This window comes from Meleagris gallopavo, chromosome 10 (assembly GCF_905368555.1).
Source record: "Meleagris gallopavo chromosome 10, MGAL_WU_HG_1.1, whole genome shotgun sequence".
NCBI lineage: Eukaryota > Metazoa > Chordata > Aves > Galliformes > Phasianidae > Meleagris > Meleagris gallopavo.
Genome location: NC_139413.1, coordinates 2,021,364 through 2,047,514, shown reverse-complemented (window position 1 = coordinate 2,047,514; position 26,151 = coordinate 2,021,364). Strand labels below are relative to the sequence as shown.

The 26,151-nt window shown below is 35.2% G+C and overlaps 1 protein-coding gene across 1 annotated transcript in view; it reads left to right on the top strand.

Annotated features, from left to right (window-relative positions):
- The window catches only part of BRINP3 (BMP/retinoic acid inducible neural specific 3), a 201,499-nt gene that overhangs the window by 141,355 nt on the left and 33,993 nt on the right, over nucleotides 1–26,151 (top strand). The window contains exons 5-7 of the mRNA XM_010715542.4: nucleotides 1,704–1,809; nucleotides 6,104–6,340; nucleotides 22,461–22,683. Coding sequence (XP_010713844.1) covers nucleotides 1,704–1,809; nucleotides 6,104–6,340; nucleotides 22,461–22,683 — 566 coding nt within the window. The remainder of the gene's footprint in view (nucleotides 1–1,703; nucleotides 1,810–6,103; nucleotides 6,341–22,460; nucleotides 22,684–26,151) is intronic.

The following is a 26,151-nucleotide window of genomic DNA, read 5'->3' as shown; positions in this document are numbered from 1 at the left end:
CAATGTGGAGATATCGTGATCCAGTTGCAGCCATTCACATGTGCTGGTGTAAGAGCACCAGGTGATCCTAAGCAACATGAACTTTCATGGATTATTTTAGCAAATCTCCATATTGCTTTCAAATGAGATTATTGAAATAGAAGGATTCCTTCTGTTCATAAGAGTTATTGTTACATGTCTACTGCTCAGTGGAGGCTCAGATTTTGGAAATGAGCTCTTTGACCTTACAGCTTAGGCTTATTCTCCAGGAGATTTGGCGTAGAATATAATACTTGAAGTAACAGATGACAGAATCACCTTTATTCAGAGACAAATAAACAAATAGAGGTAAATGTCAAAGACATCTAGGATGGCAAAGCAAAGAGAGCAAGGAAGTTCCAACACAGTAGCTGGGAGCAGCTTGTTGAGGTGGATGATGGAGGAATTGGTTGTATTTTGGCAGAAAAGGAAAGTGGAAAGATATCCCACGGCCAACATTTTCTGCTACAGCTCTGCTTGTTTCGTTTCATTTTTACTGTCCTCTTTCTGCTTGGACTTGATACTAAGGAGAAAGAATCAAAAGCCATGAGTTTTCAACAGCGTTCAATTCACTTAAAGAAAAAAAAAGAATAATAGTGAGATTGTGGTATACCCACCTGTCTTCAGGATTTAGGATTTTATCTTGCTACCTGTACAGGCTAAAATAATCATTTAGATACTGCCTTGCTGCCAGCCAGCCCTCTGGGCATCACACAGTGCTTCAAAAGTGGCAGCACCTCATTGCTGAAACTGAATTAGGCTCCCTTTTTTTTTTTTTTTTTTCCCATTTAGGATAGCATTTAAAAATAAACTTGCTTTTGTAATTGTTTCATAGACAATTAAGAGCCATCCACATAATCCATAAATTATGTGGGCCACTTGTCTTTATTATTGTTGATGCTATTATTCTTAATAATGTATTTACTTGTTTAACAAACTACTTGTGCTAACCAGCACAAACCTCAGCTGTTAAAATAAAGCTCTATTTGTGGCAGTTATGGTTTTGATATGTATAGCTGTATTTTGATCCTGTGTTTACACCCCATGATTACAACAGGCAGGATGTGGATGTGACCCAACCTTATGTTAGATCTTTCCTAGATGGAAAATGTTGCACCTCATCAAAAGCTTTTACTTCTAAATCTTGCTTTGTTACACAGAAACAGTCAATTTTTTACTATGATTTCAATAAGGAATTGCCATGCCCAACTGGGCTGGTACCAGGTCTGGAGTTTGGTGACCCTGCCTGTGGCAAGGGAGCTGGAACTTGATGATCCCTGGGGTCCCTTCCAATAAAGGCATTCTGTGATTCTATGATTCTATGATTCCATGATTCTGTGTGCACAATTTTCATCAGTGAAAATCTTAATCTGCATTTTTATGAACTGTATTTGTTAAATTCATTTTGATTTCCACAGTATGAAGAAATAAATCATCATCACACATTTATTAGCTAAAATATTGGTAGTGGTATCCTGCTATCGAAATAGCACTCTCCAAAGTTTGTTGTACTGGTGAAACATTTGCAGTCTTACTTTTCTTGTATAAAATAATCTATTTCCTCTTAATTAAATCTGAAATATACAGGCAGTTGAATTAAAGGGAAACTTTATGAAACGAGCTTCTGAACTCTTCAGTCTGTTTTGAATAATGCAGCAAATGCTTTTCCATTCCCTTACCATCAGGTAACAGAAACGCGGACTGGTCCTCTTGGCTGCAGTAACTATGACAACCTAGATTCTGTCAGTTCTGTTCTGGTTCAGAGTCCTGAAAATAAGATTCAGTTGCAAGGTATGTAGGTGTAATTTCATTAATTTGTTTTGGAACAGGATGACATTCATCACGCTACTTGTTTTTCTTTTTTTCCTCCTCATAAAAGGTCATTATCTTTTCTTTTTTTTTTTTTTTTGTGTGTGTGTGTGTGTGTGTGTGTAATAGCTACATTTTAGGCAAAGTGAAGGAAATGTCAATAACTCATGTTGGCTTTCAAATCGAAAAAAATTCTTTACCCATCAGAAAATAATCTGAATAATGCTGTTAACATTTTGCATCCCTACTTAGCAATGACTTGCTCACCTTTCACAAAGCCTGAATTCCAATAGGTTCTACCAAGCAAGGAATGACATTTCCTGTGCTTAGCCTGCTTCGCGCATTTTGAGTTTTAACCCATTGTCCCACTGGAATGAACAGATTCACCAGAGGAACAGGGCATAGATTTGCAAAGTCCTTGAGTAATGCAAAGTGCAAAGGCTCCTCTGGGACTTGTAAGAAAACCTGTAAGGTTAGACGTCTCACTCATTAGAAAAATGTGTAAAATGGTATCAATTCTGATTCATTTTTAATAAATTGCAGTAAGTGCATACCTGCATATTAGGCACCTAAACATAGTTGAAAGTGAGCCTCTAGTAATTGTCTTAATTTTTGTTTGTTCATTTTCAGTTACACAAATGCAACGTGAACAACTTTCAATTACTGCTGTGAAAACAGACTAAATTCTCTATGATTTATATGTTTATGCCTAACTGTACATTCAAGGACAGAAGAGTATGGGTCTTAATTAAACAGTTATTTCAAGCTGTAAAAGTTAGAGATATAAGATATTGGTTTATACATGAGTTGGACATACAGCGTGAAGTTGTTGTTGATTATTAAGACTGGCTGCTAAGGAAAGATTACCTTGTTTAGTACATCCATGTTTTTTTTGCCTTTCTTCTCTCTTTCCATTAGGTGGGAAGTGTGCAAAAGGCATGATTTCACCGAAAATACACGTATTTTTCAAAAGAACTTTCCATTTTCACTGGAATGCAGTGAATAGAATGTATCCATAAATCATTCACTGTTTTTAAAGGTCTCCAGAATTTGCATGATGTTTGCCAGTTAAAATTTGGAAATTAATCTTTTGCTTCAGTCAGAGAGCTGTTTGACACATGCCATTAGATTGTCATGAGAAATGTAGTAACAGACCTGCTAAAACTGTTTCATGCTCATCATATAGGAATTGAACAAGACAGGGCTGCATATTTGGGCATTCTTTTTCTATCAGAATTCTGAGTTTTTTTCAGAAATACATTTGTACATTGAAAAAGTATACTACAGTAGCAGGAGTTTTACACGTTTTGATATAAGGCAGAGAAAGGCACAAACAGACCAGCTTTTAATAATATTGTCATGCATCTATAATATGGCTTTCTATCTGGAAAGATTATAAAATTACTGTTACAGATATATTTTTATTTACCTAATATTTAGGAATAAATCTCTATGAAATTGTTCAAGTGCTTGTGTAAGAGAAACATATCTCACAAATAACCAATATACTGAGAAATAAACTCCACTTTTTCCAGAGAGATTATATTTGCTTCAGTGTAATCACAACTAACAGATCAAAATTTACAGTGTACTTCACTGGTTGGTTTTGTTCATGGGCTTTTTTTTTCCTATCTGTTATAGCCAAAGAACTAACAGTTACAGGTAATTTAAAAAGTTTCTATATAAAATTACACATTCCTATCATTGAAATCATATTAAGAATGGTCAGTTGTTTTCAGATGAATAAACTTCTGGTCAAAAATATTCTAAATTTTTTATTCTGATACCTCAATACAACATATGTTTTTGCAAGACCTCTACATGTCATGGAATGGTAAAGTGTGAAAACGCTTTGGAAAGGGATTTGAGATATAGGAGAAGAATTTTAATCAACAAATATCCTTCCCTTCTCTATGTTAAATCTTTCATAGAAATGAATTCTTTGAGTGAATTAATTCTTTTTCTCAGGATTTTGTATACTTACCCAGAATATCCCGCAGACTGTCCCATAGCAATTTGAAATCCCTTAGGAGAGGAGGCATCTATTTGAAAACAGCTGGTTTTAGCTGGTTCTGATGCATGCTGAAGTCAGAGAACTTTCTGTAGTGATTGACCAGGTCCCATCCTGCAAGGTCTGCTTGAGGTCCTGGCAGATGAAATAGGAGTAAACCACTTTTATAAATCCATACACTCAAAAAATCAATAGCAAAACCGTTCTTTATTTGATTTTGCACAAAATGACATAGTTACACTTCATATGGAATCATTGCACACATTTTTCTAAAACACTTGGTAAAAAGGCTGTTGTATGTCAATGTTTAGAAATGAAATATATGGCTAATTTTATTTTCCTAAAATTCCTTCTAGCTCAATTTTCCAATTCTTCTTAGCCTGGGTCTACAGAAGCATGGAGAAATAACTATAGTAATTTGAACATATCTGTATTTCAGGTATATCTACTTGTGTCAAAGCTAACATGGAAAATAAATCCAATGTTTACCTCCAGATCTTTTTTCTGCTTGTACAGCTTCCTTACTTCCACTGTTGCTGTCTTCAAAGCAGATTTCCCTTTAACACTCTCAAAATTTATATTAGCTTCTAGTATAAGGACTGTAATTTATCTGCAAGTTTCCATAGTGAAAACTTCTTACAGATGAGGCTCTTCATTCAGTCTCCTATCAAGGAGAAGTTGATGTAATCCATTATTTCTGGTTTTGACAATCCCCCCAGAAAGAAATACACTTGTATATGATCCGAGGAATTTAGGTTAGTAGCTATTGGAATGAATGTTCCATACTAAGACAGAAGTGTAAGATAAATGATGGGTGCTCCAAAAGTAATGCCTCCTATTTTATTATGTTGGTCCACAGTGTCAGAGACCAAAGTTGGTGGTGTAGCAGTAGAGGCTGAACCTTCCCACCAACATTCTGTTTTATTTTGTGGCTGTGAAACAGGTGGCAGCAGAGGAGTCTGACAGGGGTCAGACATGGAAATGCATAGGAATCACACGTGTAGAACTGAATTTCTCATGCAGAAAAAATGGCAGCTGTTGACATTCATTGATGCTTGCTGAGCGTTGATGGAGACCAAACAGTGGATGTGAGCACAGTGAGCGGTGGGTGGTGTGGTTCAGTAACGGTGACAGTGACGTCAAAGATCAGCCATGCTCTGAACAGTAAAGCACAGCTGTCACACCACAAAATGGTGATTCATCAATCAACTCATTGCATAACTTGGTGAATTATGTCCAAAAAACTTTGTACGAAGGTGAAGATTGGTTTCAATACGTTGGAAACCATGGTGGCAGCATTGAAATATCACAAAGTTGGGTCCCAGAACAGAAAGAACGCCGTATGCAAGTTTGTCAGGACCTACTGAACCAATATGAAGCAGAAGGTGACATATTCCTTGATTGCATCATTAGCAGTGATGAGACCTGGTGTCACCATTATTAGCTGAAGTTAAAATGACAGTTCATGGAGTGGTGACATGTGAATTCCCCATTCAATTAAAAGTTCAAGACACAGCACTCAGTGGGAAGTGACGTGCACTGTCTTTTGAGGTAGGAAAGGAGTGATCATTTTGGATTCATCAGAACCCAGGGAAATTCATTAACTCCGACTGCTACATTCTGATGCTGACTAAGCTGAAAGCTGGAACTTCCAAGGAGGCCAGAGAAAAAGACATCCTTTCTCTTGCAACATGATACATGTTTGAAGACTCTGGAGCACACTGCCAATCTTGTCTGGAATGTCCAACCACACCCACTGTACAGTCTGAATTTCACACCTTCTTAATTCTGTCCGTTCAGGCTAATGGAAGGTGGACTGCCTGGCAACTGGTAGCAGCTGTGAAACAGTGAATCACGTCCACTGGTACAGATGCTACATTTTTTATGAATGTAGCATGCAGGCTCTTGTTCATTGCTGGTGAAAATGAATTGCTAATGGTGGTGACTGCTCAAAAAGTGTTTTGTAGCTGAGAATTTGCTCTATCAAATAGTGTTTTGTGCTTTTTGTAGCTGTTGTGGTTTCCATGGAAATCAAGGAGGCATTACTTTCAGAGCAACCTAATGTATTAAATTAATTCTTAGGCAAGTAAATTCATGACATAGTGCAAATGCCAGAAAGACATGTAAATTTTCCTGTATTTTTTCTTTTTGTAGCTTATTTAACTTATTTTTTATTTTTTAACCATCTTATGTATCTACGGGAATCTGTTTGGCTTGAGTACTCTTTTGAGTTTAATAACATAATACTTATTCTATTTCCTTAAGGTCTTCAGGTCATCCTGCCTGAGTACCTGCAAGAACATTTTGTCCAGGCAGCTCTGAGCTATATTGCCTGCAATTCAGAGGGAGAGTTCATCTGCAAGGACAATGATTGCTGGTGTCAGTGTGGTCCCAAATTCCCTGAGTGCAATTGTCCCTACATGGACATTCAAGCCATGGAAGAAAACCTGCTCCGCATAAGTGAAACTTGGAATGCATATAACAGTGAATTTGAAGAATCCGGTGAGATGTTTTATAAGATTTTTGTCTGTTTGACTGTATCTTATAAAACCTATTTATACAACAGACTACATCTGAAGTCTTCAGAATGGTTAATAGATCTAAACATATTCTTAAATACATCTTGGACCTCAGTCTTAATTATTAAAACATTCTGATAAGAATTGTTATCCTCACCTCGTGATGACCAGTCTGGGTAAGTACATCAGAGTCTAAGCAGGCTGTGCTTAAAATTCATGTGGTTTACTTCGTGGAGTCCAGGGCTATGAGGACTCGCTCCCTTTAGGGGAGAGAATTCTACTAGAGGAGTCAGAAAGCAGAACAAACCAGAAACAAAGTCAGGCTGCATATTGTTTGAAAAGGTATTCTGAATTTTTTAGTTTGTCATGCAGCTGAAACAGCTGCTTCATTTCACATCCATTCCTCTGTTCTGGGTTGGTGTTTTTGTTGTACCTCCTTTTCATCCCATCCCTCCAGAGATGCTGTGAACCTGATAAGTTGGGCACAGCTTGCCCTTGATTTACCAATGAGTTAACAGTTCAACCCACTGTAGTTGGTAACTTGTTTCTTTATATGATTTCTGCTTCAACTGGGCCTATCCATGTTGCCTGTACAGCACTTCTGTGCCACATCAGTTTTCTCTAAACCACTGTGATTTGTTTCACGCATCATTTCACCTGTCCTGATCATCAGAACTTTCTGTTCCATAGGGATCCTCAGGTAAAATCAGCTTCTGAACAACTGTTTTCATTCAGTAATATCAGTAACAGCTGCCTAACCAGATGGTGGGAAAAGTAAGGAGAGCTCAGCAGACGTTGGAAAAATAGGGAAGAAAAAAGAGAAATGAGTGAGAAAAAGTACAGAAAAAGCAGAAAATGCTATTTGAATTAAGTTGTATGGGAAGTAGAGAATGAATAAATGGCAGAGAGGGGGAAATGACTTCTCTGATCATGGGAAGAATACAGGTGAGAAGAAGAAATATCCGTGCAATACTTAACTGTGAACAGTACATTATCCATGTACATTCATTTATTTACATTTGTGGTGCTGTTAAAGATTAATTTCTTAATTCAAGAATTTCAAAAGTCCCTATATCTGGTACATTTTACAGTTACTTTAACTTCTATTGAAAGTGCTTTTGAAGATCTCAGGTCCTTTTCCAACTCTTAGACTTACTCTTATATGACAATATGAAGATACCAGAATTTTCTCTTGGGAGAATATTTCTGCTTGGAGGATCACACATTTCGCTGATTATAAAAGAATTAAATTTTATTTCACTCTGTGAATATTAACCCAACATTTTTTCAGTGACTATTTTAACACCTTCATGCATTTCTGGAGTAATGCTATCATTTATTGCTTTGCAAACTGACAGAGAAGCGCTGTCTAGGAATTAGAGTTAAGTACAGGGTAATCCAGTGCACTAACTACTGGCCCACATAACCTACTACAAACTGCTGTAGAATGAACGACCTCCATGCACTGAATCTTATGACCTCCAGATTCACAAACAGTTAAACACATAAGTGTATTCATTTTCTAATCATCCTGCCATCCTAATCCTTCCGTACTTTAAATACAGCAAAATAGTTACTTGAATAGAGAAAAATTTTGTCCCCATATAAAAAGCTATAAAACTTACTGAGTTCACTTGTGATCTTGCACATTATCTATCCACAGAATTTAGCCTGAAGAGGAAGTAAATATTCCATTTAAAATTGCTTATTCATAGTCAGTGTTATCTTTTCTTCCGTCTGTTCAAGATAAAACAACAATAGGAGCAGATTTTTAGAAGTGAGAAATGGTAGCTTTTTAGTACCTAAATCTCATTTAAAATTAAGAGGTGTCTACATTTAATCTGTGCTTGAAACTCTCCACTTGAACTGAAAGAAAGAAAGAAAGAAAGAAAGACAGAAAGAAAGGAAGGAAGGAAGGAAGAGGAAGGAAGGAAGAAGAAGGAAGGAAGGAAGGAAGGAAGGAAGGAAGGAAGGAAAAGAAATAAAGAAGAAAAGATGGATGGAAGGAGAGAAAGAAAGGAAGAATGAAGAATGAAAGAAAGGAAGAAAGGAAGAAAGAGAGGAACAAAAACACAAAATCAATTTTTTTAGGGTTTACTGCTCTCTTCCAAATACTACATTGCCGTTTAAATCAGGAGATACAAAAGGAAATTGTGTCTAGATAGCTAAAAACAGTTAAAAAATTCTATACACTACAGTTACAACTGAATAAAGGTAACAGTTTGGTATGACTTGTCTATGTATACATAAGATTAATTCAAAATTGGTTGATATGAAAGCATTATATGAAAGGTTATTATATGAAAGATTTCTTCCTGTTTTTCTTATGCAATGACTGAGGTCTGCATTATGGGTTTGCTGGTAATGATTACGAACAATAGAGATTAGATAACCAAAAACACTTCCTGTTCAGGATTGGTCATTGTTACATGCAGATTTGCAGATTTTATTTCTTTTATTATTTCTTCTGGCATCTTTTAACAACTGAAACCTCGTTTTAGAGAACATAAAGCATTATGTTAGTTAACTTAATAAATTTTGCTGTTTTTTTCATGTCTCTACTTATCCTCCAGAAATACATACTTGATCACTATTACCTCAGTAAGTTTCATCTAATTTTGTAATATTGAGGTATGCCTGAAGTTTTCTCAAGGAAATGACAAGAGCTACTTTAAACTGTTTACTATGAGCCATCTGCTTATTCCTTATCGTATCTTCTGGCCTTCAGACTTAGGTACCACCTTTTCAAGATAAGCAGCTGTTTCCTTATTGAAAATCTATCCTAAAGCTGTTCAACATTTATTAACAGATTTCATTAGTTTTTCAAGGCCTTTGGCTGAACTAATGGTTAACAAAGTACTTTGAAAACATTATTCCAAGAATCTGTGTTCTTACACCATATCATCTCACACTTGACCGTAAAAATATCACCTCTAATGGAACGAGAGTTTCTTTTATCCTCTATCTGCATGAAAGCAGCTTTTCACAAGAACTGGTAGATTAAAAGGACATCTAGATAATCTCTGCTTGACCTCTTATCAGATATCAGTTTCAGTGAGATCCCAGAACATCAAGCCCAGTTATGTTAGTCAGGTTGAAGGGCTGCAATCCTCACTTATGCCTGAAGCTCCATTGCCCACCTCCCAATCCCTTTTCAATCTTGAAATTGCTCTTTTTACTTTGCCACTTGTCCTGTATCTCTATCTGTTTTACTCTTTGTATTAGGAGCATGTACATACCTAACTTCCTCTTCTACTCCACTTTCTCAGTAAAATTTATCTTTCCCATTCTGGAAGAAAGTTTGACCCAAGCACTCAAATCCTAATTAGTTTCACAGGATAAAAAGTGTCAAAAGATTCCTTAGGGAATTCTCAATTTCTTAAAGAATGTAGGATGGGATAAGAGTTAAACACTTGTGATTACACTGATGGTGATGATTCCATCAGTGAACATGTTCACTGGTTTTGGAAGTTTTGGGGACCTTTTTGGCAAGGCTTAGCAATGTAAAAAAGCAAATTCTAACACGCAACCCTGTCAACCTCTAACTAGCAACTAAACTTTTTATAGAAATTAGGACTCACTGGTCTAAATTGCCTGGAAGCATGAATACCCATGCACAGGCTCTGGATTCTGATAACAAGGACACGATCACGCATTGTCTGTACCAAAATTCCAGTGTGGAATGCTGAATTCCTTTGGAAATCTAACCACTTCACTTAAACAATTTAAATTACAGTAATTTTATTTTAAGGTGATTTGCCAAAAGAAATCTGTAGTAGTTTGACTTCCTCTCATTCTATTTAAAGTAAAAAAAAAACAAACAACACCATTAATGTGACATGGATGATGGGAGTTGCTCAAGTCATAGAAGATGGCAAAAGTTTATTTTTGATATATATATATTTTTTAAATCAGTAACATTTATGAGAATTCCTGAAAAATACCTGAAGTAAAATCTTCATTCCAAGGATTCACACATCTCATACGAAATGATAGCTTTCTCCCTAGTTGACATATATTTCCCAAGTACTCCAGTTTATTTTTTATTTTTTTTTTCCCCTCAAAGGTAAGAAAATCTTTTTTGGAATAATTCCTTGAAAGGCTTTGGATAAGGAGATGTGCAACAAATATTTTGAAGCATATTTTCAAAGTAATATGCTTCGAAGTTGAAAATTTATTCTTTCAAGCATTCAGTACAAACACAAAATACTGTGGAAGAAAATAGTATCCCTGCAACACATTGGACAGAATCTTATTGTCATAGTTGGACTTCAGCAGATTCAGGGAAGTACTGAAATATGTGCTTAATTTAATCAGTTGTAGTGCACTAGCTTCATAGATTTGAATTATGTACTTAAATGTTAAGCATCAGTTTAAACAGATCAGAAATAGAGCCATCTAGAGCCTTGAAAAACTTGGCCCACTGAACACAAAAATTCTTTATGCTACAAGCCGTGTATTTTCACAGGCATAATTAAGCATCAAAAGTTATACTGTAAATGTTTTGGAATGTATCCTTCAACTAACCAAAAACTTTAAAAAACAGACTTCACAAAACAGATTTTCAGATGCTATTAAGCATTAGCTAACCTTTACATGTACTGATTTAAAACAATCTGAAAAAGAAATCCATATTTTCCACCTATAAATTAAATCTAAATCCTTAGTTAATGTATAGCACTACCTTCAAAGTAATCAAAGGTTTTTTTTTTTTGTTGCATCAGTATAGATTACTTTTGAGACTTTACACTCCTGTTTCCTCAGTTTTATTACAGTTTTCCTTTTATTTGAATTAATGACATTCTCCACATCCCTTATATAATATAATTGGATTTAAATAGTTGAAAAAAGTACATTCTAATAGAGGAGGTGATAAGCTTATTACTGAATTAAAAGTCAGTAACTCTGCAGAAGAAGTTCAGACGTCTCATTCTTTCTTGGGTTAGCATTTTCATCTTATGTAATTAGTTTTATATAAAATCTACACAAAATAATAGGATACATCATCTGCACCATGTTCTGCCATGAATTATCCATTTAAAAGTGTCATTAATTTTTTATCTCCACCTTCAAAATTGCAAAATATCATAGAAATGCAAAATATCATAGCAACCACTATAGTTTGATGCAATACTTTCAGAACTCTTTCTTCTCATTCAGATCATTTTTTTTCCATAAGAAATCTAAACATACTGTACATGTTAACTTTGAAAAAGGAAAGACTCTTTCCTTCTTTTTCCCCACAGATCTGCAAATCTAATTTTATAAAACTCATCACCACAGAGCCAATAAATTATATTTGAGAAAGTGAAGAGTTAGTCTCACTCTGATCCTAAACTAGAATTTAGTTAATTGAAACTCTATGCAAACTTGATCAACGTTTTTACTGTGTACTACTAAAAGAGAGAATTTGAATTCATTCATTCAGTACCTTTCAATTGATGCATTCCATTTGAGATTGATGGTAGTCTTGCTCTATAGGCATCTGAGTCAGTAGAGGTAAGATTTCTTAAGAGCTTGACTGGCCATTTGTGGCTGTGCTCCACCTCTTTACAAAATAGCACTGTGTGCTGACTCCAGGCTTTGAAATTGTTCTACTGCTTCTTGGGAAGAACAGAAGATGGAATGAAGGTGATTTTCAACACCGAACCTGTGAGGAATTGTAAAATACTGTCATGTGATAAAATCAAGATAGAATTTACAGTTTGCATTGGTGTGGAAGTGCAGATGCTCAGAAGAGAATTCAATTCACACTCAGTTATCCTTAAGAATTTTCCACTGATTTGTCCCATTATTTTTATTTTATGATTGCTAACAAAATCCAGGACTATGTATGAAAATCATACAGTAAATACATCCATAGCAAATAATCATGACTGATCTCAAAATGTATACACATATCTTACTGTTTCTCAAGAAAAATAATTTCAGAGTCATTATTCTTGGACAGAGATACTCTTAGATGTCATACACCTACTGAATTTTTTACTTTCAGTCATTTTGAATAAAAATGTGAAAAATAGCTGAAGTAGCCAGAGCCATCAAAATTAGTTAATGTGCTAAAAATATATATGTATATATATTGGAATAAAACAGACTGTTTAAACAGTCTGAAATAAACAGCCAGTTAAACAAATTATGAAGTTAAATCTGAGCACGTAGTGTTGAAGATGGAAATCTTAGACATCTGGTTGACAGAATGCATTATGACGAGAGCCAATGACAAATCCAAATCTTCATGAAAAGAAAGGTAAATCCCACTATAAAACAAAGTAAATCTTGAGAAAATAAGTTTGCATTTTATTTTCTTTCCTTTTTTTTTTTTCATAAAATCTTGTCAGCTGAAATTGTGAAATCATCTTGATTTTGAACTATACTAACATCTCCCAGTAGTGCATTAAGGAATACAACCAGTTTCAGTAATGTTCACTCTTTCATTTTCCCTCCATTGACAAGCACTTTAACTCTGATTGTAGTGTGTCAGATTCTTTCTGATGGATGACTCTAGAAAGTGTGAATTTAGACTGATGTTTAGCAATCTCCTTATTTAATCAGAAAATTCTGATATAATTTTGTTTGCCATCCCAGTAAGCCACTGTTTTTTGCTATTCTTGTGGCACAAGTTCATACTAAAACCATTTTAGAAAAATGGGCATTCTGCGACTCCTTTTGCTATCTTCAAATCAAAGTAATCTAGCTGGCAAGTAAAAAAAAAAGTAATTTTTCTCAGCAGCCAAGCCTGCAGTTTTTACTACATCGTGTATAGTTCTGCCTGGTTTCTGGCCTATCTCTCTTATTACCAGTTTTAATAGCAGCCCTAAGATCCAAACAAAGCCCACAGTAACTCATGTGGAAACTACCACAATGATGCTTTAAGTTTGTAACAGACTACAAATTAATCACTATGTAAATTCACCATGGTGGTGAATTCATCACAGCTTACCATAATTGTTCTTTCAATTAAAAAAAAAAAAATTATAAAAGAGAGAGAGAATCTGTGTCCTAAGATAAACATTTTAAAACATAATTGAGGTGTGAAGTGTCTCTTTTACACCTGTTCCAAATTACTAAATATGAGCACAAGGGAAGAAGATAAATTTGAGTTTTATTTAGGTATGTCATGTCAACCATAGAGGTTGCTATATATACATTCTGATCAGAAGAAATCTCTTGCTATTATAATAAAGAAAACTTCCAAGACTAGCTTTCAGGCTCTCTGTTGAGATTCTAGTTCATAAAGAATATTTTGAGCTGTGTAGGTTTGATTTTACATTGCAGACAGAATGTAAATTTAGAATCTTTCACTGCTATTTGAAGACAATTTGCATTCAAAGTTTTCTCTTGCTGTGGACTGGCAATACATTACTGCTTTTCCAGTTTCAGTATTTTAGCTAATATGCATGTAGAATAACCTACAAAAATTAAACCTGAAAATAAAACTGAATGCTGAATGGTTTCTTCTGTTTATAAAAGCAACAGATTTAGTCATACTCAGAAACCTCTTTTTTTTTTTTTAATTCAGTAAAGAGTATCTATCGAGTGGACCTTGTAATTTTGTTTTTCAAGGCACTTTTAAGGTGTAATTGCACAGATCATGCGAGTAACATAGTCTGCCTCTCTGTTGACAAGAATAGACCAGCAGTGATACAAAGTGAGTCTCATGTGAAATCTTAATTGAAAGATTCCTTGTGAAATGTCTGAAAAAATTTCACTGGCAAGTGAAGGTGTTTTTTAATCACTGAGAATAAAGACTTCAATCAATACGGTTCAAACTATTTACCCCAGAGCAGTAGAGCAGTGTTGTTTTTTTCCTAAATGGTGTTCATAGCTTCGGGCTCAAGGCCAAGAAAATTTAGCCTCCTGAGTTCTTAATATAATTATTGTTTTCTCTATTATCTAGCAAAGGTGTTAATTTGCTTCCCAGTAATTAACTTCCCTATGTGATTGTCAGGAAGTTTAATCGATAGTATGAACAGATAGACCAAGCTGTCGTTCCTTCTGTGACCAATACTCGTCACCTCACCCCTGTGGAGGTGTCACTGTTTTAATAAAATGAACAGATGTGATGTGCAGAATTTCTTCAGAGAGCTAGTATCTAAATTGTTCCTCTTTGATTCCAAACATGAAGGTGCAGCCAATCAAATCCTGGCAATATAATAGCCTCAGGATCAAACCTAAGAGCATTATATGCCTCCTGCTAAAGCAGCACCTGACAAATCAATTTATTAAAGATTCACACCGCATTGAATTCTCAGACGCTTTAAACACTGTGATGATATTATAATAAAAGGAGGAGCAGAAGGCTTGATCTAATGTAATTCTACTTATGTCCATTATGTACCGGACATAATGTAGTTCTCTTCAGAGCTGGTGACAGACTCAGTCCTGGTGGAATTCCAATCTGCCTTGGCAGCTTTGGACTTTCTTTATTAAGAAGGATGTAACTCAGTGGTCTCACTTTTCTTCCAGAGCAATGTTGTCTGTTCTGACTCGTGGATTCTTAAATCTTCTCTTGTAAAATCTTGACGCTGGTTGTTTACTTCAGTGTGCTTTACAAGAATATTTTCTGTTTCATTTATTTCTTTTCTTGAACTATTCTTCTGTGACATATTTAGTGTCTATTTGCTTTATTCAGTTTTTAAACTGTAGGAGTTATCAATAAGACCAAGAACAATAAAATTAGCTTTTGAGGTGGCAGAAATTATGCCTAAATCTACATGTGAGAATTATATCCTATGCATTATATGCATTTACAGTGCTAATTGATAATAATAGTAGCATTAGATAGAAAGTGGAATGCCCGTGCTTCAGAAATATTTGTGTAACAGAATAAATGATCAGAATGTTCGTATAAATTCCAAAATAATCCATGATTCAAAATGGATACATTCATTGAGAATTTTTTCTTGATTGCTTGCAATTAATGCCAAAGAATGCCAAGCTGAAGGACAGCAATACGAACTTTTGAAAGAAGTCAATATTCAGAATCACCCCTGAAAGAATAAGTAAGAGGGTGAAGGAAATGACCTTGGAATTTACAGAGACACCTATTGGAGTCTACTTTGTTCATTTCTGAAAAGATTTCATTTAGATTGAGAATAAAAAACAACTCACGTATTGTTATAAGAAATTGGCATCGCTTCTGTTTACTCTGTTCATGCTGCCATGTTTAACTCCACACGATTTTCTTTTTTATATATGCACCAAGACGAGACTGTGAAAGGAGTGTCTGGGCTTTCCTTTTGCCTAAGAAATTACATAGCAACAAAGGATCAGAGGATCTCTGCTCAGCAATCCCACCTTCAGCTGCATTGATATTTTGCCCAGTTCTTTCCTCCTTGAGGAACTGCGGCAGTTCCTCTAAAGATGGCCTTGCAGCACTCCTCACTTCAAATAAATAAACAAATATGTAAATAAATAAAGCCAACAGGGAAAAAAGGGAAAAAGAAAGGGAAATGGAAATAATGGAAATGGAAATGGAAATGGAAGAAGAAAGAAGGAAAAGAAAAAACTTAGCCCACTATAAGAAGCATAGAAATTTGCTTTCCCCGGCTCTTCCCAAGCAGTTAGACTGTACCTGTTCAAACGGCCTCTCCAATATTAAACGCTGAGCTCCTCTCCTCCTTCATATACAGTCTGTATTTACAGAGCATATCTTCTCTTTGTCCTTCAGAAAGTTTGAAAGAGAGTTCATTTACTTTGGACAAGTGCTTTAATTATGGGGAGTGCAGAATGAATTATCCTAGATGGAAAAAATATCTGTATAAGAAAGAAAAGAAAGTAAAGTTCACTTTTATTATATTTTCTATGAAGAAATAAGGTGATTTTAAGCTGCAATCTTAGGTTTCCTTCAACTCTATTATTTTCAAAGATAGATTTCTTGAAACACAGCTGTTTGTTTTAGTACTTTGTTTTCTCCAGGTCTATTTTAAAAAGCACATATCTTTTATAAATTTCTTTAATAATATCTACACAATACTGAGGTAGCATTTCTTTGAACAGCAACCACATCCAGCAGTTTGAACTGTAGACCCTATTGCTTTTTATTCTTTCAAACTACCAGCTTTGTGGTTTGAGGTTTCAATTTACAGCTGACACTGGTATTTGACTTGCTGTAATATTTTATGCCCTGGTTACAATTAAAAGCATTATTATGGGAAAGTAATGATATTACCATGGTCATATTGTTAGAGTCGATTTTTTTTCACATATATTCCTGTTTTATAAAAAAAATGTGATGGACTGTTGGGACTTATGAGACTGTTCCTGTCAGATAAGTCTTGCTTCTCACACTAATTGCAGTTATAATTATGGACTCCAAGCAGGATGTAGTTGCCTGATCTACAAGAAAATGTAAGATTAGTATTTGTATTACATGGCAACAATTAAATTTGCAGCCTACTGGGCAAAGTATTGCTCTATAAAAATGTAATAAGAGAGAGGCTCTTCTCTAAAGAACTGGCAATCTAAACATAAAAGACAGTTGAGATATAGCGGAGATGAAGAGTTATCTACAAAATGTTACAGAATATTGAGGAGAAATTGCTAAAGTTCATTTGGCTCAGCTTGGATTGTTATCTCTTGTTACTCATTCATGTGAGCGCCAATACTGCCACAAGTGAGCTGGAGATATCAGAAGGGCCTACATGGCTGTGGGGGGTGAGGATGGGCCCTTCCCCATCCTTCTGAGTTTTCACAGAAATGTATAGTGCAGGGTTACTGTAAAAGAATAATTTTTAAAAAAAGGGAGAAACATAATTCAGCAGTACTCAAGCGCACTCAACACATGAAGTAAATAAAATAAATCTGAACTATGCAGGAGGTCACAGAGATAAAACATTGTTAGAGTAGCAGAGATAGGGAGAGACAGCTTCCCTCACTGCAGTGTTGTGAATCCACTGATCCTACTGTTATGGTTCAAGAAGATAAATGGCTTCCCAAAGTAGCAGTGGTTTGTGAAGATTCGTGGTCTTTTACAAGTAGCTATCATCATAAATCAAAGCTACACAGAGCATGAATTCACTTGAGCAGATTTGTATGAATCGCTCTCATTTGAACTGGTGTGTAAGACTGGATGTACCATCACGTGCATTTGTAAAGGACTAGTAAATTTTCGACAATTTGCCATAAATCTATTATCACGTTTTGTTAGTTGAAAAGTGTAACAGCTTTTGGTTGTGAAGTATTATACAATTCAAGACTGCAATGGCAGAATTTTAATACCTTTAGTACAAGTTAAGCTCTATAGAAAAAGAAGATATGTATAAATGACAACTGCATAGATTTTACAGACAAGGCTTAAGTGTTGGAAATGCTGTCAATCAAGCTAATGAACACACAACATTTTATTCACTATAAAGATTGTCAAAGACTTTTTTATTATTATTCTTGGATAAATAAGGAAGAAAATGTATCATTAAAGTGTCATTTAGAGAAATGATAAAATAGCCCATTTCAATTGCTATCTAGTGGTACATTTTGACATAATGATATGATATACAAAGTGATTTTCTCCTACAGATAGTCTTTTCCTGGGCTTTGATAAATGGAAAAAATGCTACAGTCCAAATTCTTATCCATAAACCCATCTCAAATAGTATGCCACTGAATAAGGAACTCTTAAACTGGCCAGGCAGAACAATTTTTCAGGTATTTTCAGACTGCTTTTGTTCAATAATATCTTTTTTTTTTTTTTTGCACATTTGAATGCTTATTTAGAAGAAGGAAAAAAAAAAAAAAGAGAATTTAAGATTGGATTAGACTATACAATCAACAATTAAAAAAGAATATATATTTCCTGAAACTTTATGTTGTAATTTGACTGGAAAGCCAGCTGGCAGCAATGGACCTGGGAATATGTGTTGAATCTGAGTCATCAGTGTGCTCAAGTGGTCAAGAATGCCAACACCATCCCATCCTATATCAGAAATAGCGCTGCCAGCAGGACTAGGGAGGTGAACATCCCTCTGTGCCTGGCACTGGTGAGGCTTCACCTCAAATGCTGTTTTCAGTTTTGGGCCCCTCTCTACGAGACATTGAAGCCCTGGAGTGTGTCCAGAGAAGGGCAACAAAGTTTTGAATGGTTTGGAGCACAAGCCCAATGGGGAACTGCTGAGAGAGCTGGGATTATTCATATCAGAGAAAAAGAGGCTCAGGGGAGACCTCATTGCTCCCTGTAACTACCTAAAATGTAGCTAGGGAGAGGTCATTCTCATCTCCCAACCAACAGGCAATAGGACTAGAAGAAATGGCCTGAAGTTGCACCAGAGGAGAAGCACAGCAAGGCATGCTGCACAAGGAGCATTTCTGAAGCAGGGGGATGCCAGGGTAGTAAGGAGGCCCACAAGCAGATCTCCATAAGAAGTTGGAATGAGCAATACTTTTGCACCCTCCTATGAGTGTTATGCTCATAGCAGAAGCGAAGATCGTTCCCAGACTTTACACAGAGCGTGCCTTGGGCTGTGAGGAGAAAATTGCTGTGTTTCTAATCCCATACAGACTAGAGAGAATCACTTTTGTATTGATAGGGTAAACAGTAGCTCTTATTTAAAAGAAAAAAAAATAGGAACAATAATTGGATTCGTTCCATTTATGCAACAGAAGAAAGGGAGAAGAAAGTGCGTTGATACTATGTGACATGCTACGCAAGCTTTACACTGCACAGTCAGATGTTTGCTTATGCTACCGTTATTAACCCAGTGCTTTGGGTTCCCCAGCTGGGAAAATTGCATTGACTTCCAAGATGCTTCCAAAGATACTCCAAGAAGGATCTTAAGAAACACAGCCACACAGAACATTTTGATATTCTGGAAGAGTTCCAAAAAACCACTTGGCTTCAATTGAAGCCAAAAACAGAAGTCTGCTATGGTCTTGTATGCATGAATGGTCTGGTATAGGTTTTGTAATTCAAAATATCAAGGATATGCAAAATATTTAGAGCAAAAGACTCATGGGTCCTGCTCTCCTCCAGCACAGAGAGCAGGCACCTTTTTTTTTCCTTGTTACAGGGAATTGTCAGATCTTTTGATGAGACTCATTGCATTTTTCTGATCTCTGCTGGCTCTGTCTACAGAATACTTATCAGTGTATTCAGCATTGTGCCCTGCTCCTATACTGAATAACACTGAGAATCCAAGTTACAAGCTAAGTAGTTTTAGGTATTTATTGCAGCCTAAATGTGTCTGATATGCATCTGACTCTAGCAGTAATGTTTACTTCCATTGTGATATTTTACATTTATTCTTTGCTGCTGAAACATGGTATGCCATTTCAATCTACTCACTACTAACACATGGAAGATAAAGCTTGCAGAAGGGGAAGGTGAAAAATAAACGTGACCATCTATAAATGGAAAGTTAAGTAAACTTGTTTGATCAGTCACTGTATATTATATTTTTCTCAGTATTTGAAATGAGTAGTAAGAAAAATTGTATTACATATGCACTTGATATCTACCAATGAAAAAATAAATTAGAAAGTACTGAAATCTTATCATATGTTGTATCAAGTATCATGTTTTAATATCATCACTTTCTATGTCTCCCAGCACTATAGTACTAGCTGTTAATCTTCACGAATGGCTGGTATAATGTGTTGATTAGAGTGTAATAGTTTAATCATCTCTCACTGGTAGGAGTTCATGTTGTAGTTTCACAGATCATGAAATGTGTCTGTTTAAGATATGAGCGCATTATCTTTCCTTTTTTTTTTTTCTTCTTTTTATTTTTCTTCAGAAGGCACTATGTAACCATGCTCATTTTATCTCTGTCTCTCTTTTACCTGCAGTGTGGTGCTCATTAGCATGATCATTCAAGGCACAGGGATAGTCAAGGATGATGTTTATTACAGGGAAAAAAAGAGCACTTTCTTATTGGAAATGCATTTGCATTGCAAGTTAAAGACTGTAAACCCTCCTTATCATGTCTAAACACTGCATCTGATTAGTTGTTAGCTCTAAAGCTTGCAAAGGACAACAAATTGACAATGGTTCTTAAGTTATTACACAAACACGAAAATTGAAAAGGCATATTCTGCGTACTCTCCTCTGGGATGTATATATTTTTTTGGCATCGTGAACCTGAGTTTGAGTAAATATACCAGTGTCTCTGAAGAACAGAAGAGAACGTAAAAATTAGCAATTAAAACAGGTATTCAGGAATGCAACTTTTTGATCTGATCCTCCCTGAGTGCATTAGTACACTCCTCTGAAGTCAGCAAAGCTTGGATGATTTATACAACCTACAGATCTGGGTTTCGCCAAAGGATGTACTTTGAAACAGTTCACTTACTCCTATTTATCTTTTTTTTTTTTTTTTAATTATTATTTTTAACACCAGTAAATAAATTTGAAAATGCACTCTTCAGGGTTGGAAGGCTTTACCAAACCAGTGGACCTCCTTCAGACAAGTCAGACTTAATCCCTTTTCACAGTAGTTGTGTAAGCCTTGAAGGAAAAGGAAGTTTGGGATGTGCTTTGCAGGGAGATTAAGGTGTAATTTTCTCTTTGTTTCTTGGGAATTGTTTTCCTAGAACTGCACCAAGAGACAAAATGCTGCTCATCTGGTATAGTAAAATTTACAAAATACTTCTATTGAATTTAATTTTTTTCAGAAGCAAAAACAAAAACAAAAACAAAAACCTGGGGTTAGATGCTTAATCTTTTTGTACATGGGATAAATATAGAGAGGAGAAAAAAATCATTAAAACCACTTTATTAAATATTAAATCATCCTCTCTGCCCCTTCCCTTTCATTTTGTACCTTCCAGAAGGTCTTTCAATATTATTTATCTACCACTGAATGGTAAACCTTCACAGAATATTCTATGGCAGAAAATACCTGTTTTATTTCATCCTGACCCTGTGCCTCACTGAATATGGAGGTTGGCTGGTCTAGCTCATTTAGGAAAGAAATTTCTTATTACCCTGTTAAAATATATATATATATATCCTTTTTTTTTTTTTTTTTTTTTTCCCCTATTAAAATATTCTTCTATACAAAAAAGAGACTAAACTAAACCAAGCAGGCATACCTCTTGATTTGATTGTAGTAGAATATTCTTTCATATTAGCAGACATTTTCCCTAATCAACTCTCTTCCAAAAGAAACCTAAACTTACAGCAATGTTAAATATTACGAGCAATTCTAGTTCTAAGCAGGAGGCTGCTTCAGCCTGTTGGATCATTGCATTCACAATATACTACCCAAAAGGTGCAACTGGAAGAGTGAAAGCAATAGGATAAGTGACTTTTATGCAGTAAACAGCAGCAGGAGGGCAGACAGAATTAAAGTACTGGAATATGGAAACAAGAAAGAGCAGAATATATGTATATTCAAGAGTGATATTTATTTCCTCTTCCTCTCCCCTTCACCTCATTCCCCGATGCTCCCAATTAGAGCCCTTTTTAGATGAAGTTTATTAAGATTCAAAACTTATAATTCAGCTTGTAAATTATACTGCTCATGAAAATAGACTCGCTGATTAATAAGATTCTGTTAATGAGATTCAATCTATATATCCTACATGGACTAAGCTAGCAGAACAAATCAAAAAGTGAGGGATATTCACAGTGTGAATTCACAGTTAATATGTGGCTTAAGAACTCTTTCTTTTGAAAGTCTAACTTATAATGGTTTATTTTAGTCTAAAAAAGAGTAGGTTTGTGACACCATATTTACTTGAATTTCCTAAGTATTGGAATATACTCCATTTAAGATCATTTTCCATCTTCTCCATATGGGTCAAAGTATACTGATCTTTAAATGTGCTTTTACTTTCAGGCCCTAGATTTGAAGGTGAGTAGCTCTGATCCTTATTTAATCCTTATGTTCTCCAGGTTGAGAAATAATGACAGGCTTGAATTGCCTTCTAAGATCAGTTTAATATTTATGGCTTTAATTACTTTTTCTGTTTTTAAACTAATATTATCTCAAAAAATATGGTTAACTTTCTACTTTGAAAACTTCCGTGCTAAAATTACAAAAGATCATTTGAATATATTAGAATTTCAAGAATAACCAAAGAATAAGTTCATTTTTACTCTAAAAATAGCTACAAATACATAATTAAAACCTAATAAATTTTGTCTTTTTTTTTTTTTTCAGATGAATTCAAATTATTTATGAAAAGGCTGCCCATGAATTATTTTCTGAACACAACTACTGTAATGCATTTGTGGACAATGGATTCTAATTTTCAGCGTCGCTACGAGCAACTAGAAAACAGCATGAAGCAACTATTTCTCAAGGCACAGAAGATTGTTCACAAGCTCTTTGGCCTTAGTAAGAGATGTCATAAACAGCCACTCATCCGTATGCCAAAGCAGAGGTAAGAAAATTTGCCTATTAGAATCTGAAAAACTCAGTGTTGTTTCATGCTGGTATCTCCTTAATGGCACGGATGTTATAATGCATGACACACAGCATATGTACAGAATATAGCCTTTGCATTTCTAGAAGTTAAACAATGCCAACCTTCAATATTTTTCTGTTTGTGTTTTCCAAAATGTCATGGGAAAAATCATAATAAAACCTGATTTGTGTACAACTTTATTATTAGAAGCAACTTCAAAATAGCATGAACATCCAGATTCACCCCCTTTGGTTTGCCCCTTTTTTACAGAATTGTGTTTTCAGTGGAATTTGGCTAATTGTAACAGTGCCAAATAATTGTATATAGAATACTGAATACGTATTCTGAAGCCAGCTTCACTATTTTAAGAACTTTCCAGGTCATTATACAGTATATACTACATACTATTGATTTCTTGTCTCATTTGTCAGATATAAATTAGATTTGAAAGAATGCCTAAGGAAAGAAAATGTGTTTTAGTTCTGCCTAGAAACTGGGAGATCCTGAAAGCTTGCTAGTCAAATCTGTATTAACATAAGTGGTTATTGTGAACTGCTGATCGAAAATGGCTTTATTGAAAGTAGCGGAAGGACAGTAGAGTAAATCTGAAATGAATGAGCTTTTAGGGAAATTATTCTTCTGAGCATCATGGGATTAGTCCAGTGACTCCTGAATTTAGCACATTTCTCCATCAGTTTTGAAGAAATCTAGTTTAGATTCAGTGTCCCAGAACTGCCAGGGGTACTGCGCTGTCCTTTGCTTCCAGCTCTGCTGAGGCTCCAATAATTTCTTTGGCTTTTGGTAGCACAGAGCTATTCCATCCTCTTTTTCTTTCAGAAGGTGGTAGCCATTATGGCTCTCATGTTCTCTCTTTCTACACATTGTGCTCTGCTTTGTGATTTGCTAGTTGAAACAAAAATACGTAATTTTTCTCTTTAGGAGTAATTCCTTAAAATGCAGGGATCCACCCTCACACTATTATTTTTTTCCCCACCCAAATTGAAAATAATCAAGCCCTTTAGCATAATTTTTGGGGCTATCTTTGATCAGGCATTGACCACTGATTATAAATGAAATGAGGTGCAAAAAGCTAACATCAGTTGAAACTGATCCCAGCACATCTGTCACGTGTTTGTCATATGAAATCTAGTTTTTGTGTTGTTGCCATTGTTTTTGTTTTGTTTACAAAAGGCAGAACGTGTGAGTTCACACTTTATTTGTTGATAACAAATGTAACCAGCAATGAGTACTCTTGTTCTACAGGGAGTTGTACTAAGGTTCCAGGGCAGTTTCATTTTGCAATGCATTTCTAACATAGAAATATCAGAACTTACTTCCAAAAAAATTATATCCCATTTTGATGACCACCCAGATTTTTTTTTGCAGTCCATACAGAATATGATGCTGACATAATGATGAACAGAGACGGCTCAAGATCAATGCTAATGGCAGTTTTTGAAATACTTATCTAGTGGAATACATTTAGTAAAAGTGAGAATTTTCCAAGGATGGATTCCATCTGATTATCTAGGAAAATTGCCTTCTGACACCAGGGGTTTTATGGCTGAAAAAAAGAGCTTTAAACTGAGAAATGTGAAGGAAAGGTCAAGCTAAACTGATTTAATTTCCAAACCTGGTTAAGAAAACAACAACAAAACCTCAGGCAGATAGTTGGAGATAGAGGAATGGATAAAGAATTCAGTGATGGAAAGAGGAATAGTAAGAAGAATGTAAACACAGATCTTGACACAATAATATTCAGGTGCTTCTAGTGGTAACAGTATACTTAATCCAAACACAGTTCTGAATTTGTCCATAATTAACTGCTAACAGGTAAGTAGCAAATGAATAGGAAAATTGAGTAATGCAATGGAGAAGCATTAAATATTGATCAGGCTATAAAGCTGCTGAGATACCTCAACAGAAAAGGAGTAGAATGAAAAAGGAAAGCAAAACAAACCATTACCATTTACTGTGTTTTAAGGAAGACAGAAGAAAAAAACATAGCTTCATGTGCCAATGGTATTATAGACTCCAAGGAAACAGAAAGTGAGAATTTGAACAAAATAGAATATTTTCTGAAGGATTTGTTAACAGCTCATTTGGATTAGTGTTTGAGTCCTGGTAAGGGTGATTTTTATTATGGAAAGAGAGATTAGAAAGAGTTAATGGAGGTACAAATACGATTTAAAATTCTATTTTATGGGTACTTGTCTTTTCAGATACAGATTAAGGAGCCTTCTGTTTGTAGTAGAGATCACAAGGCTGGCAGTGAGTGAAAACAAAAGAACTGCGTAAATGTTTAATTTTACACTGTATTTTAAAAGTCAATAGATGATACATAGACAGATTCTTGAAGTTGAGAGCTGGCTTTCTCTTTAGTGAAGCTGGGAGTCATGTCCTAAAAGTTTGATCTGATTAATGAAAACTTTCCATAAGACTGGTTTTAATAGGGATTTATCTATGTTATCTGCCAGGAATCATTTTGTCACACTTGCACTTCTACATATGGTGAAGGTTATAATTCATTACTAAAAATACCAATCCTTCTGCCTGCAAAATGTTAATACTGAACATGAAACAATTTGTTCAACTAAATAGTTAATCAGAATTGCTTGTAATTTTATATTTCCTACTCATAAGACTAAATTATGCTTATGTTTTAATTTTATAATCCTTGAATGAAAATACTGTTGAACCCTTTCTTAATATCACTGTTAAGGGTGGAAGAGAGTCGATGAACCTGCAAGTTAATGAACCTACATTTGTATGTGACAGAGTTTGCATTTTTCATTTTACATTTTCTGTAAATACTTTTCTTTCAGTCTGCACCAACAATAGAGAAATCTCTTATTTACTGCAGCACTTTGGTACACACAGGAGATGATTACTATTTTTATTTTATTCTGCTCACTCCAAATATTTTTGAACTCCAGATGTTCTTCTCAGATTTTAAGCTTCCTGTCATTAACATGAAATGGATCATTATTCCTCTCCCTGAGAATCAAAATCATGCTAAGATACACCAAAACTGTTCATTTCATTATAAACTATTATAGGGCTGTTCAGTGTAACTTTTAAAGTTCACCTGAATTAATCAATGCACTTTCCGTAATCAGGACTTGACACTGTGCTGATTCCAAAGCTTCGAGTGATTATCACTAACATACTCTCATTTCATTGACACATCAGCCTTAAAAACCTGAAATACCATACGCTCATTCATTACGTTTGCTTGACCAGAGTCCACTGCATGCAGCAATTGTTATTCCACTAGATGGCCAGCTCTTGCTGCAGTTTTTATGCAGGAATGTTGTTGAAACACCACTGGTGGCACAATACATCCCACTTTGCAGAAAACAGTAGGTGGTGTAACGTGTATATAAGAGGGTTGTTGAAACAGTGCTAACAAATCAATACATTTTGCTCTGTGGGAATCAAAGT